The sequence below is a fragment of the Phyllobates terribilis genome, unplaced genomic scaffold, assembly GCF_046119375.1.
Source record: "Phyllobates terribilis strain yellow unplaced genomic scaffold, ASM4611937v1 Scaffold_1__5_contigs__length_1240528914, whole genome shotgun sequence".
In the NCBI taxonomy this organism is placed as follows: Eukaryota; Metazoa; Chordata; class Amphibia; order Anura; family Dendrobatidae; genus Phyllobates; species Phyllobates terribilis.
Genome location: NW_027362761.1, coordinates 753,317,563 through 753,331,926, shown reverse-complemented (window position 1 = coordinate 753,331,926; position 14,364 = coordinate 753,317,563). Strand labels below are relative to the sequence as shown.

The window sequence follows — 14,364 nt, the reverse complement described above, 5'->3', positions numbered from 1 at the left end:
GGCGTGACCACACCCCCAGCCCACCTCTTCCCCAACTCTGCCTGTTTTGGTGGAGCTGATTCAAAATGTTGTGAAAACGCCAAAATTCACAGCATTTTTACGCAATTCTTCGTTACACAAAAACGCAGTCTTGCTGTGCTCCTGTGCTGGCTGTCGGGAGATCGCGTTGCCCTGTACTGAAAGACCTGCGGTCACATGATTGTGACATCACTGCAGGTCCTTCAGTCCTTCGCGATCTGCTGGCAAAGGAGAACAAGCACTACGCGGGCCGCCAGAAGGTGAATATAATCTTTATTTTATTCTTTTTTTCACAGGTACAATGGTACCCAGGTCTGGATGAGAATCTCCTCCAGACTTGGGTACCATCTGTACATAGAAATGCATATTATCCGTGTGTACAAATGTACTGACACGGATTATATGCGTTTCAATGCAAGTCAATGGCGGTGATTACGCTGCGTGCCCGGAAAATTAATAGACATGCTGTGTATTTTTGAGCGCAGTATAAACGCTGCGGAAAAATCCGCAGCATGGGCATTGACATTGCAGCTTGTCATTGGGGACCATGGGGGGCAGATTACCAAGCGTTTACGCTGCGGAAATTCCGCAGCATAAACGCTTGAAAAACGCATCGTGGGCACACAGCCTTAGGCGCACTTCTTCCTGCAGTCTATGGGCATTGAACTGCAGGGATCTTGTGTGAAGGCGCCGGGTAATCACAGTGACTTCCACTCCATAACGGGGATGTCCATTTCTGAGGGCAAAGTCTGCAGTCACTCTCTGTGACTGCAGATGTCTCCATTGTGGTAGTGTGTAGTGCGCACTGGGACGATTCCTGGGTATTGCTGATGCGAGCAAGCGGTCACAAACATACTCACATGCTAATATCATCCGGGATTTTTCAATAGCAGTGAAATGAGAGAAGACGAACGTGTCTAGTCGGGGGAATGTGTGTGCGTGCGCATTACACTATCGCAAGTATACTGTAAAAGAATGGATATATGGCCATAACAGCATACAATAGTGCCCCCTGCTGTCCTCTGCGGTGTACCTGCACTCAGCCCATTACACTGCCATACAATACTTCTCCCCAGTACTGAGAACAGCCCGCGAGAACAAAGCGCTGAGCGCCTACACGCGGCGCATGATGATGACGTCAGCAGCACGCTAGCTGAGATAGAGCGGCGCCGCTCTTGCCGTCCTCACAGGCGCTGGAGGTCTCAGCCGACGTATTAAATGAAGAACTTCCGGTCCAGCGCCTTCCTTCCGGTGTGTCCGCCATCAGACTTCACAGGTATGTTGTTAGAGGTGGCGGGTAAGAGCCTTGTAATATCTCTGCCATCCTTCCCGTGAGCGGCCTCGGTTCGGTGTGGTCTGGTGGGGCGCGTCCCCGGGGTCTGGCTGTGCGGTTATTTCCTGGAGGTACAGGTGTGTACGGCGCTCTGTTAGCGGCCCTGGGAGAAGCACAGTCTCGTGTACCGGCAGCCCTTACTGTGCTTCTGGTCATACACGCCTGAGAGCCAGCAGTGCAGCCTCTGCCTTCCTCCCTGCCATGTCTGCATACAGTGTGTGGATTGTCCTTCTTTCTGAGCAGATGGCTCATTTATGGATTGTCTAGTGTCCTGCTTAGAGGGGTTGTGCACGTGAGAACTTTAATGGAAACCATCTGTCTTGTATGTACCCTCTTCGTGTCCAGTGCTGAGTCCCTGCCGCTGCTCCTGGTGGCTGTTGTCTGTAGTGCAGGAGTCCTGGCCCTGCAGCCAATGACTGCACTCAGCAGCTCTGCGTATCAACTCACTGGCTGCAGCGCTGTCAGCAATGGACACTGGAAGCAGCGGTGGAAACTGTGCTGGACCCCAGGAGGGTGAGTAATGGTTTGTTTTTACTAATGCAGCATTTAGGAAAAACTTTACTGAAATGGGGCAACCCCTTTTAACCTTTAAATCACCACTCCAGCGTTTGTTTTTTCAGCGCTAGAGTGGCGCTTTAAATGTAAGCCACCGCTCTTATACTCACCTTCCGGCGGCTTCCTCTTTTACCAACGCCGCTCCGGTCCCATGCTGCCATCTTGAGTGCAGCTTCTGACTGGCCGGAAGTCAGAAGTTAGGTCACGCTCTCAAAAGTCTGAGGGCCAGAACGAGGCTCTCATAGACTTTAATTGAAAAGTGACCGCACACCGCTGTATGAAATAATGGAGCTGCGGACAGGTCACTTTTCGCCGGAGACCAACGGGAGCAACGCTTGAAACCAATGCAGGCGGCGACAGGTGAGTATCAGGCAGGGGAATTACATTTAAAGCACGACTCCAATAATGCAATAAAAAACTAACGCTGGTGTGGTGCTTTATAGAAAAATCGTACTCGCGCTCAGCGTGCTAAAAACCTATCGAATGTGAATTAACTGGATTATCAGTGCTTTAATTTTTTTTTTTATACAGAACCTCAAGTGATAGAAGTTAATAATTTTCACCTATAAATGTGATGGCTGTAGTAAATCACTGTCTGCATTGGTCACCTCTGTGGTTGTGTGTGATGAAATTTCATTGTTGCAGGGGATCGGTGAGGTTACCAATGTTTAGTCTATATCGTTTTGACTGAATTCTTTGAAGATGAGCTACCCTCTTAATTTGACTGTCACGATGATGGTTGTAGAGCAGTGTGCATTGGAATATAAAACTTTAAACCCAATGCTATCATTCATCTGCAGAAATCTTGCATTGAAAGTGGAAATAGACCGCATCCTGCGAATTGCTTCTCCTATCGGGCAGGCCAGTAATCGGACAGCTGGAAGGGAGCCCGGCAAATCTCCTTACTTTCTGGCTCTTGTGATTAGCCAGGCTGGTGCAGCGACATCATTGCGACACGACTCACACACGTTGTTGTGCTTGGCTAATCAAAATGAGTTGAGGTGATTCGCAGACCTTCTGTCCAGAGTTAACAGATTATTGACCTGGCGGATGGGCTAGTAGTCCTGCAAATCGATTCTCCTATCTCTAAAATCTTATTAATTTTGTGTCTTATATAGATTTTTTTATATATCCTGAACCTATATGTAGTTCTGCAGTATTCTTATGTTCTGTACTACATTGAGAATTGCTTATGTGGTATTTCAAAAATCTCTTCTTCATTTTCAGAATGGCTATCAGGTATCCTATGGCTGTGGGCCTTAATAAAGGCCATAAAGTAACCAAGAATGTCGCAAAGATCAGACACTCCCGCAGGAGAGGGGTGAGTATAAACGGTTGTGAATAATTCCTTTGTTTACCTTTTCCAGCACATTGCAAATAATGCTGTAAAGAGTTTTCTGTCTAGTCATATTTTAGCATACCCCCCGATATGAAAGGGGTTGTCTGGGACTGTAACATTGGCCTATCGTTAGGGTAGGTCATCAATATCTTATCTGTGGGGGAGCTACACCCGGCATCAATGCCAGTCAATTGTTCCCAATGTTGGCTGTGGCCAGAACTGGTGACACGTGCAGTATCAGCTTGTGGCCACTATACAATCGTAGTCAATGGAGCTGTGCATCTCCATAATTTAGCAGTACTGGCCTCCACCAAACTGTGAACAGCTGATAAGCGGGAGTGTCTGGTGTCTCACCCCCACTTATGCTAACGATAGGCCATCAATGTTAAAGTCCTGGGAAAGCTCTTTAACATACAGGGCCAGTTTTTTTTTTTTTTTTTTTCCAAGAGCTATACTATTCAGATGCTGTGCACAATTCCTACCTGCCTTGTACCTGGTCACAGTGCATATGTCGTACACCTCCATTGGCCACTATGGTTGCAGCAGCTGCCAGGTATCATCTTGGTAACTACTGAGCTTTTGTATACACTGGGATGCCTTACTTCACTGCACATGAAAGTGCATCCTGCTGTTCTTTCCTGAACATGCAAGCATACCAAAACTTTATATCATTCTTAAGACAAGGATTTATTAATGTTAACTTTTACTGAGATCTATTATGAATACCATGTTCTGTAATGTTTTTATTGTAGCGCCTGACAAAGCACACCAAATTTGTCCGTGACATGATCCGTGAAGTTTGTGGCTTTGCACCTTATGAGAGACGTGCCATGGAGTTGCTGAAGGTGTCTAAGGATAAAAGAGCTCTTAAGTTCATTAAGAAAAGGGTATGTGATATGATCCATCTTTTACTTAACGTGTGGTTGCATATATGTGAGACTTGGTGTCTTTGGAGGGAACTTAATCGTGCTTGTTCATATGTTAAGTCCTGCTTCATATGAAGTGAGCTGGAGTATTTGCCTAATTTTTTAAGGGACTCACATCTCTCAACAAACTCGGTGGTCTGCTGCCAGAAAGAGACATTAACACCAGCTGTGGATTTTTTAATAAAATTTACACTGCCGTTAATTGTGGTGAATTGTCAGGCTGTGAAAGGCCCAACTCTTTCAACTGTTCAAAAATGTGATGTAAGGGGGCTAAATATTTTGCAACTGATAGTGGCATTTGGATATAGGATAATCCCTTGATAGCATGTGGGTGGCCAACTTCTGCAGGGCAAATACCTGCTCTCTGAGCTGTACGCAGTAATGGCGCCATTCTTCATGTATGCATTGTAACAGCACTATTGAGCCACCTTTCTTCTTGTTTGTAGATTGGAACTCACATCCGGGCCAAGAGAAAGAGAGAAGAACTCAGCAACGTGCTGGCTGCAATGAGAAAGGCTGCCGCCAAGAAAGATTAAGCTGTAAAAGTTCTGCCCAAATAAATATTTCCAAAAAACCCAACCTTTATCAATGTTTGTTGTGCAAGGTTTACCACTTGGTGTGATGGGCAGTTGTCTGATAAAAATGTATATCACTGGGGAGATAATCGAACCTGCCCATAGCAGCCAATCACAGTACAGCTTTCATTTCTTGTAGTACTTTAGAAAAACAAGAGCTGTGACTGGTTGGTATTGGCAGCTTTTGTTTTAATTACTTGAAATATGTAAAATGTATTTGCTATTTTCGATTAACCCCATAACGCTATAACATTCATAGCCACCGTGGGTGCATGTCACTTGGTGCTCCGTCATGGATATGTATGGCATGCTGATTGCACATTATAGCTTGTGTGCTAATGCGATCAGCTGAAGGAACCACACAGATACCACAGCCAGGCTTCTGCACGAACTGCTAGGTTCAGCGGTATTGCCTCGTCTATAGTGACAGGAGACATTTGACCAAGGGAAATCTGTCATCTATCAGCTCACTGGCACCCCTGCAGCATGATTGTAGTGTGCTGATGGATTGGGATGGTGAATGAAGGTCTTCCGTCTGCTACAACCTATAATCCCGCATGAGGCAGGGACTGATGGGCTTCTCACCAGTCAAGCACTGGCAGGTTAGTGGAATACATAACACTACTTCAAGTAGTGCTATGTATTACTAATACAATAATCAGATCACATGATCAAGTTCCCTTGAGGGACTGATAGTAGTATAATGTAAAGTGTTTTATAAAAATAAAAAATATTCAAGGGGTAAAGTTTCTCCTTGCAGAGAGTGACATGTTAACCCCTTAATGACAGCCTTAATGCATTTTTATGGCAGCAGTTAAGCGTACTTCTGCCTCAGCGCCGCTCTTTCACGGTGCGGAGGCATAAGTATAGCACCGCCCGACAGCTGCGATTGCCGCTGGTGTCAGCTGTATCAGCCCCGGTCGGTTTCAATACTGATCGGGGTCGGTTAACCCCTTAAAATCCTATGTCAATCGTGACAACACAATTTAAGTGGTTACAAGGGGGACGCAAGTCCACCCTTAGTAACCATCGGACCCCCGCGATGAGAATCGCGGGTCCCGATGGTTGCCATGATACTCTGAGGTCATGTGATGATCCCAGGGTACGGTGGCCTGTGAGACTCATCAAATAAGCCCAGTGACTCACTGACTGGTCTCGTACTGCAGTGTATGAGATTTGCAATAAGTAAGAATTACCCATGTCCCACAGTGGGACATAGTGAAAAGGTAAAAAAAGTGAAATAAAATATGTAAAAAAACACAGTGCACACAAATCAATAAAATCCGTTTCGCTGCTCAAAATGCAGCGTTTGTGATGAAATATAAATAAACGAAAAAACGTACACATAATTGGTATCGCTGCGTTTGGAACAACTCGCACTATAAAATTGGCACATTATTTATCCTTTTGGTGAACGCCATAAAAAAAAACACTCCAAAAATGACGCCTTTTCATCATACTGACTCACAAAAAAGTAAATAAAAAGCAATCAGAAAGTCGTATGTGTAAAAAAAAAAAAAAAAAAAAAAAAAAAAAAAAAAGTATAAATAAAAACGCCAAACCGTCCTGCAAAAAAACAAGCCATAATATGGCCCATTTGGCAAAACAGTTGCAGCTCTCAGAATGTGACTATGCAAAATCAATTTCTTTTTTTGTAAAAATACTGTTTTTAGGCTACGTTCACACGTGTTTTTTTTCTGCTAAATTTTCTCTGGCAGGAAAACAGCTGCGTTAAAAACGCTAGTTGTAGTGTGTTTTTTGTTGACCACCCATTACTTCCTATGGGTGAAAAACCTGCGTTTTCTGCTGCAAAAACGCTGAAAGTGACCTGCTCTATTTTACAAAAACACACAACCAAGTCACAAAATAGGCAGCAAAACAAAAGATGAAAGAGAATTCTGGTTTCTTAAAGACTTTGCTGGTACTACCTGCAAAATGCAGCTGAAAATTTGCATAAAAATCTGCAGGAAAATATGCTGCAAAACCCAACATTTGTGAACATAGCCTTTGTAAAAATAGCAAATCCATAAAAAAATAAATCTGGTATCGCTGTAATCGTACTGACCTGACAAACAAATCGGTCTCATCACTTTTACCACACAGTGTATGGCGCAAGAATTAAAAAATAACAATTGCTGGTTTTTGTTCATTCTGTGTCTGAAAAATCTGAATATAAAGCAATCAAAAGTTACTATGAGTACCAAAAAATTCTGCAACTCGTCCTGCAAAAAATAAGCCATCATACAGCTCTGTTAACCGCTTCGCGACGGCCCACTGTACATAAACGTCAGCGCTTGCTGGGCTCTGTGCAGCGCCGACGTTTAAAAACGGTGGGTGGTCTCGCAGCGCTCCGGACCCCCAGGGTCCTGCAAGCGCTGTGATTCCGGTGCAGAGCGTTAGCTCTGACAGGGAACATCATCGGGACCTGATTGGATCAGGTCCCAGTGATGTTAACCCTTTGCTGTCTTCTATATGCCGCGATCTATAGTGATCGCGGCATATAGAAGACAGCAGGAGGAGAGGGGGTCGTCCACTTACCTCTCCGACAGCCCCCTTATACCTTCCAGGACCTGGCGTTGCTATGGCAGCTGGAGGTCACATGACCGCCTCCAGATCTGCCATATATGGTGTCCTGCCTGGCTCAGCCTGCAGCTGAAGCCTGGCAGGACACACTGACTGTGAAAGTCAGCAAAGATCTCATGTAATGTAATACATGTCTATTACATTACATGAGATCAGTGATCAGAAAAATAAAAATAATTGTCCCATACAGGGACTAAGTAAAAATGTAAAAAAATGTTTTTAAACTGTTTAAAAAAAATCACAAAATAAATAAAATATTAAACCAATAAATCCGTATATTTATGCAAAACCAAAAAAAGTACATATTTGGTATCGCCGCGTCCGAAACAACCCGATCTATAAAACTATCACACTAACTCCTTCTGTGCACACCGTAATAAAAATAAATAAAAAACGGAGCAAAAAACTATGCTTTTTCATCATAGCGCCAAACAAAAAGTGGAAAAAAATGCGATCAAAAAGCAAAATGGAAATAAAAATGGTACCGCTGAAAACATCATCTTGTTCCGCAAAAAAAAAGCCGCCATACAGCTCCATCAGCCAAAAAATAGTTATAGCGCTCAGAATAAAGCAATGCAAAAAAATATTTTTTCTATAAAATTGTTTTATTGTGTAAAAGCGCCAAATCATATAAAAATATACAGTAAGTGTAGTATCGCTGTTAACGTACTGACCCGAAGAGTAACGCTGCCCGATCACTTTTACCACACGCAGAACGGCATAAAAAAACCCTCAAAAAACAATTCCTGAATTGTTGTTTTTCGTTAATTTTACCTCCAAAAAAGCGGAATAGAAAGCGATCAAAAAAGTCACGTACCCAAAAATGGTACCAATAAAAATGTTAACTCGTCCCGCAAAAAACAAGCCGTCACATGACTGTCGGCCGAAATATGGAAAAATTATAGCTCTCAAAATATGGCGATGCAAAAACTAGATTTTGCAAAAAGAAAGCGTCTTAGTGTGTGACAGCTGTCAGTCATAAAAACCCGTTATAAATCTGGTATCTCTGTAATCGCACCGACCCAAAGAATAAAGTAATCTCATCACTTATACTGCACGAGGAACGGCGTAAAAAATAAATAAAACCAATTCTTCACCTGCTACTGATTTGTTTATTATGTCTCCCAAAGATCCCAGTAAGGCTCTGCCCATTTATCCTGCTCTGCGCTGAGCACTTACGCCAGAGTTTCCGTGTAAATCTCTGAAATACATGATTCAGCCGGAACCCATGACGGAAGATTCCCTGTAATAAGGCAGATATAGGCCACTGTGGATGCCGTCTGGCCTGTGATCCCATGGTGTCATTTGTTTTAGGCGTGCATAAAAGTGCGGTTGGCCACAGTTTTGTGCACTTCAGAAAAAAAGGACATCGCTAAACAGAGGCCAGACGGAGTCCAGAGTAACTCTGCTGCCTCATTACAGTGAATGGATCCCACAGGAGTTTCATCTGAATTACATCACTTGGAAATTTAGATGGAAACCCCGATGTAAGTGCTCAGCCTAGAGCGCCGGATAAATGTTACGTAAAATGTTCCCAATAAAAGCTTCAACTCAGTCCTCAAAAAAAGCTAGTCCCCACTCAGGTCCGTCATCTGTTAAAAATATAAGGGACTTCCAAGTTACTGGTAGCAGAAAGGCTCTGGAAAAGCGAAATGGCCCTTGCCCCCCAAAAGAAATTCAGAAAATTTTGTGCTCCCAAATCCAAATGCCTATTCTACAATAATTTGTTCTCCAATTGTCAAATAGCGCTCCGTCCCCCCCAGATCTCGCCGTATGGCTGAGCGGTACGATACAGCCACATATGGGGTATTGCCACTTTTAGAAGAAATTGTGTGACACATTTCGGCACCATTTTTACCCATTGCCCTGTGTGAAAATGTAAAATCTGAGGGTAAAACATTTTTTTTGTGGTAAAAATATAATTATGCTTTTTTCACTGCCCAATGGTATAAATTAAAAAATTAAAAAATACTCACTACTTCCCTAGATGAATTCCTTGAGGTGTAGTTTACAAAATGGGGTCACTTGTGGGGGTTTCTGCTGTTTCGGCATGTCAGCGACTCTTCAAATGTGACATGGTGTCTGCAACCTATCCCAGCCAACATAGCGCTCCTTTCTCTTCCGAACCCTGCCGTACACCAAAGCAGTGGTTTTCCCCCACATATGGGGTATCGGCGTACTCAGGAGAAATTGCACAACAAATTTCATGGTGCAATTTATCCTGTTACCCTTATGATAATGCAAAATTAGGGAATGAAAAACATTTTTTGTGGGAAAAATGTGAAAATGTTATTTTTATGGCTCAATATTATAAACTTCTGTGAAGCAGCTGGGGGTGCAAGGTGCTCACCACACATCTAGATAAGTTCCCTAAGGGGTCTAGTTTCCAAAATGGTGGCACTTGTGGGGGGTTTCCACTGTTTAGGCACATTAGGGGCTCACCAAATGCGACATGGCATCTGCTAATTATTCAAACAAATTTTACATTCAAAAAGTCAAATGGCGCTCCTTCCCTTTCAAACCCTGCCGTGCGCCCAAACAGTGGTTTGCCTCCACATATGGGGTATCGGCGTGTTCAGGAGAAATTGCACAACAAATTTCATGGTGCAATTTATCCTATTACCCTTATGATAATGCAAAATTAAGGGATGAAAAAACGTTTTTGTGGGAAAAATGTGAAAATTTTATTTTTACAGCTCAATATTATAAACTTCTGTGAAGCACCTTGGGGTTCAAGGTGCTCACGACTAGTGTTGAGCATTCCGATACTGAAATATCGGGTATCGGCCGATATTCGCGGTATCGGAATTCCGATACTTAATTCCGATACTTTTACAATATCGAATACCGGAATCGGAAGTTCCCATAATGCCTGCGCTCTGCAGTGTCTCTGAAGTATGACAAGCTGGATGGCAGTGCTCAGGTGAGATCCAGCCTGTCATCAGAATGCCATCCCAGCGTGGGAGAATTCTCCTGATTGTTTAAAAGCCGGCGGGCAGTAAAAAGCCGCCGGCTTTTAAACAATCACACAGCCCCATACTGCTTCCCCGCAGCCTCCCACCCCAATCCTCCTCTCCCCTCGCCACCTCCCATCCCGATCGTAAGCCAGGCGGGGAGCGCAGCACCAAGGAGCGGGGAGCGAAGGACCTGGGCGGGGAAGCCGGCAGTGAAAAGACTTCACCGCCGGCTTTCCCGTTCTGTGCTGCGCTTTCCCGCCAGTTATTTCAAATGAACAGCTGAGGTATCAGGTGATGCTGATCAGCTGTTCATTTGAAGTAGCCGCGGTGCCCTCAGAGGGTTCATGTGAGTTCATGCTTGACTGCATGAACTCACATGAACTTTCCCACAGCCGCACAGGTCAGCCTCACCTCCCAGACCCGTCATGATTGGTGTGTGTGGGTGTCTGTGCGGGTGTGTGTGCGGTGTCTGCGGGTGTGTGCGTGCAGGCAGACATAGGCCGATGTGACACTACTACTCCCATCGGCCTATGTCTGTCCCCCGTCCACTCGTGCCAGCAGGATCAGCTCGATGGGAGCAGTAGTTCCCATCAGCCTGATCCTGCTATTTAAATTGCCCTACTGTGTCCCCAATAAATTTTAAATACATGTCATTGGTGGCCAGTGGTTGCCTACAATAAATTAGTTCATACATTACCTGTCCCCGCCTATCGCCACCTAAAATAAAGTAAAAAATAAAAAAACTACACCTATACTCACCTAGACACCTAATTCCCCGAAGCCATCGATCTCCTGTAATAAAATATAAAATAATAAACCACAACCTTATCCTTACCCCTCCGTAGTAGTTCACGAGTGTCCCACGAAGATCTCCAGTTTAGAGCAGCCACATAGAATGTGACCGCTCTGAACCGCTGCCGCCGCTAGAATGATGGGGCCGTAAAGCAGCCCAGTCATTGCATAAGCGGGTTCGCCGGAGTTCAGGCAGCGCTGCTCCGGTTAGCTCCTTTACGGCCCTGCTGTATCGTGAGAAATTCCCACGGTACAGCAGTGCCGTAAAGGAGGTCTCCGGAGCTGCGCTGCCTGAATGCACTCCGGTGACCTCAGTCAGTGGCTCCCGCTGCCGGGAGCGGACGTGTTCCCGGCAGTGTGAGCTTACAGCAGCCATGCACAGCTGTCACTATCTCCAGATGTGACAGCTGTGCATAGGAGATCAGCGCAGGAACGAGGACAGGTAACTATTTTTTTTTAGTAAACTAAGAATTAAATAAAATGGTGTGTTTTATTTCAAATAAATTATTTTTTTCTGGGTGTAGTGTGTTTTTTCTTTTTAACACTTTGTAGGTTAGTAATGGGGGTGTCTTATAGACGCCCATCATTACTAACCTGGGCTTCATGGCAGCTGGCGCTGACATGAACCCCAGCCCTATTACCTCACTGCCACCGCACCAGGGCAGCGTGGAAGAGCGAGGCTAAGTGCCAGAGTTGGCGCATCCTATGGATGCGCCATTTCTGGGGCGGCTGACGGCTGGTGTTTCTAGCCTGGGAGGGGGCCAATATTCATGGCACCCTTCCTGGGCTATTAATATCAGCCCCCAGCTGTCTGCCTAGCCTTTGCTAGCTATTAAATAGGGGGTACCCCACGTCATTTTTTTGGGGGGGTCCCCCAGTTTAATAGCTAGTAAAGGCTAGGTATTCAGCTGGGGGCTGATATTAGTAGTCTGGGAAGCTCCGTGGGTATTACCCACTTCCCAGGCTTCAAACATCTGCCCCAGCCGTCTGCTTAACCTCCGCTAGAGCCTAAAATTATGGGGGATCCCACGCCAATTTTTTTTTAAATAAATCCTTTATTTTAACACTAAATGACATTTGAGGAGTTAATAAAGATGCAGTCCCTAAATTATTATTTATTTTTTAATTAATTTTTCCCAAAAATTTTGACGTGGGCTTTGCCATATTTTTGTATGCCAGCCAGGTACAGCATCCAGCTTCTATGAACGTGCCATTTTCCGGGGTGGCTGCGGACTGCAATTTGCACCGGGGGTGGGGCAGAAAGCTTGGGCCTCCCTGCGCTGCAGATTCCATCCCCCAGCTGCCTAGTTGTACCTGGCTGGACACACAAATAGGGCGAAGCCCCACGTATTTTTTTTTTTAATTATTTCATGAAATTCATGAAATAATAAAGAAAAAAAGGGCTTCCCTATATTGTTGTGTCCGGCCAGGTACAAATAGGCAGCTGGTGGTTGGGGGCAGCCCGTTCCTGCCTGCTGTACCTGGCTGGACACAAATATAGTGCGAAGCCCCACGTCAATTTTTTTTAAATTATTTCAGGAAATTCATGAAATAATTTAAAAAAAATTGATGTGGGGCTTCGCCCTATATTTGTGTCCAGCCAGGTACAGCAGGCAGGAACGGGCTGCGCCCATCCACCAGCTGCCTATTTGTACCTGGCCGGACACAACAATATAGGGAAGCCCTTTTTTTAAAAAATTATTTCATGAAATAATTTAAAAAAAATTGACGTGGGGCTTCGAACTATATTTGTGTCCAGCCAAGTACATCAGGCAGGAACGGGCTGCCCCCAACCACCAGCTGCCTATTTGTACCTGGTTGGACACAACAATATAGGGAAGCCCTTTTTTTCTTAATTATTTCATGAATTTCATGAAATAATTAAAAAAAAAAAATACGTGGGGCTTCGCCCTATTTTTGTGTCCAGCCAGGTACATCTAGGCAGCTGGGGGCTGGAATCCGCAGCGCAGGGAGGCCCAAGCTTTCTGGGCCCCACCCGCTGCAAATTGCAGTCCGCAGCCACCCCGGAAAATGGCGCGTTCATAGAAGCGCCATCTTCTGGCGCTGTACCCAACTCATCCAGGGCCCTGGTGCGGTGGCTCACTGGGTAATAAAGGGGTTAAGGCCAGCTTGGCATTATCAGCTGGCCCTAACCCCAAAATTCATGGGGTCACGCCAATATTAGACATGACCACAATGAATTTCTAGTAAAGTATTTAAAAAAAACACAACACCCAGAAAAAAGTCCTTTAATTGAAATAAACACACAATTCTTTATTGTTCTAAATTAAACTATACTTACCGTCACGCCCATTCCAGCTGAAGCCAACGATCTCCTGCAATAAATGAAAAATAATAAAGCAACCTCATCCTTACCTTTCCATGGTTCCCACGACAGCTTCAGCTCTGCTACATCGAGATGACAGGCTGGACCGCAGCAGAACGCTTCCATCCAGCCTGTCATCCCGCAGACACTGAGAAGCGCAGGCATGCTTGCGCTCCTCAGTGTCTCTCTGTGACGGCATAAAGATGAGTGGAGGTCATGTCCAATGAACTCGGCTCACCTCATGCATGTCACTGACAGCGTGGGAGAATTCTCCTGCACTCAGCGCTTCAGCGTGAGAATTTTCCCACGCTGTCAGTGACGTGAATGAGGTGAGGTCATGTCCAATGAACTCAGCTCACCTCATGCACGTCACTGACAGCGTGGGAAAATTCTCACGCTGAAGCGCTGAGTGCAGGAGAATTCTCCCACGCTGTCAGTGACGTGCATGAGGTGAGCTGAGTTCATTGGACAAGAACTCGGCTCATCTGGATGCCGTCACAGAGAGACACTGAGGAGCGCAAGCATGCCTGCGCTTCTCAGTGTCTGCGGGATGACAGGCTGGATGGCAGCGTTCTGCTGCGGTCCAGCTTGTCATCTCGATGTAGCAGAGCTGAAGCTGTCCTGGGAACCATGGAAAGGTAAGGATGAGGTTGGTTTATTATTTTTCTTTTATTGCAGGAGATCGTTGGCTTCAGCTGGAATGGGCGTGATGGTAAGTAGAGTTTAATTTAGAACAATAAAGAATTGTGTGTTTATGTCAATTAAAGGACTTTATTCTGGGTGTTTGTGTTTTTTTTTTTTAACTTTGACTATGGGGTTAGTAATGGGGGTGTCTTATAGACGCCTCTCCATTACTAACCTGGGCTTGATGTCAGCTGGCATTATAAACAAATCACCAGGACCTGATGGCATACACCCACGGGTACTAAGGGAACTAAGTAATGTGATAGACAGACCGTT

At 45.0% G+C, this 14,364-nt stretch overlaps 1 protein-coding gene across 1 annotated transcript; it reads left to right on the top strand.

The window, feature by feature from the left end:
* Nucleotides 1–1,144: 1,144 nt before the first annotated feature.
* On the top strand, nucleotides 1,145–4,750 carry RPL36 (ribosomal protein L36). The gene is made up of 4 exons (XM_073636893.1): nucleotides 1,145–1,294; nucleotides 3,134–3,227; nucleotides 3,998–4,132; nucleotides 4,618–4,750. Exons 2-4 carry the CDS (start codon nucleotides 3,135–3,137, stop codon nucleotides 4,705–4,707), a joined length of 318 nt encoding a protein of 105 aa, XP_073492994.1. The 5' UTR covers nucleotides 1,145–1,294; nucleotide 3,134; the 3' UTR covers nucleotides 4,708–4,750.
* Nucleotides 4,751–14,364: the final 9,614 nt, after the last annotated feature.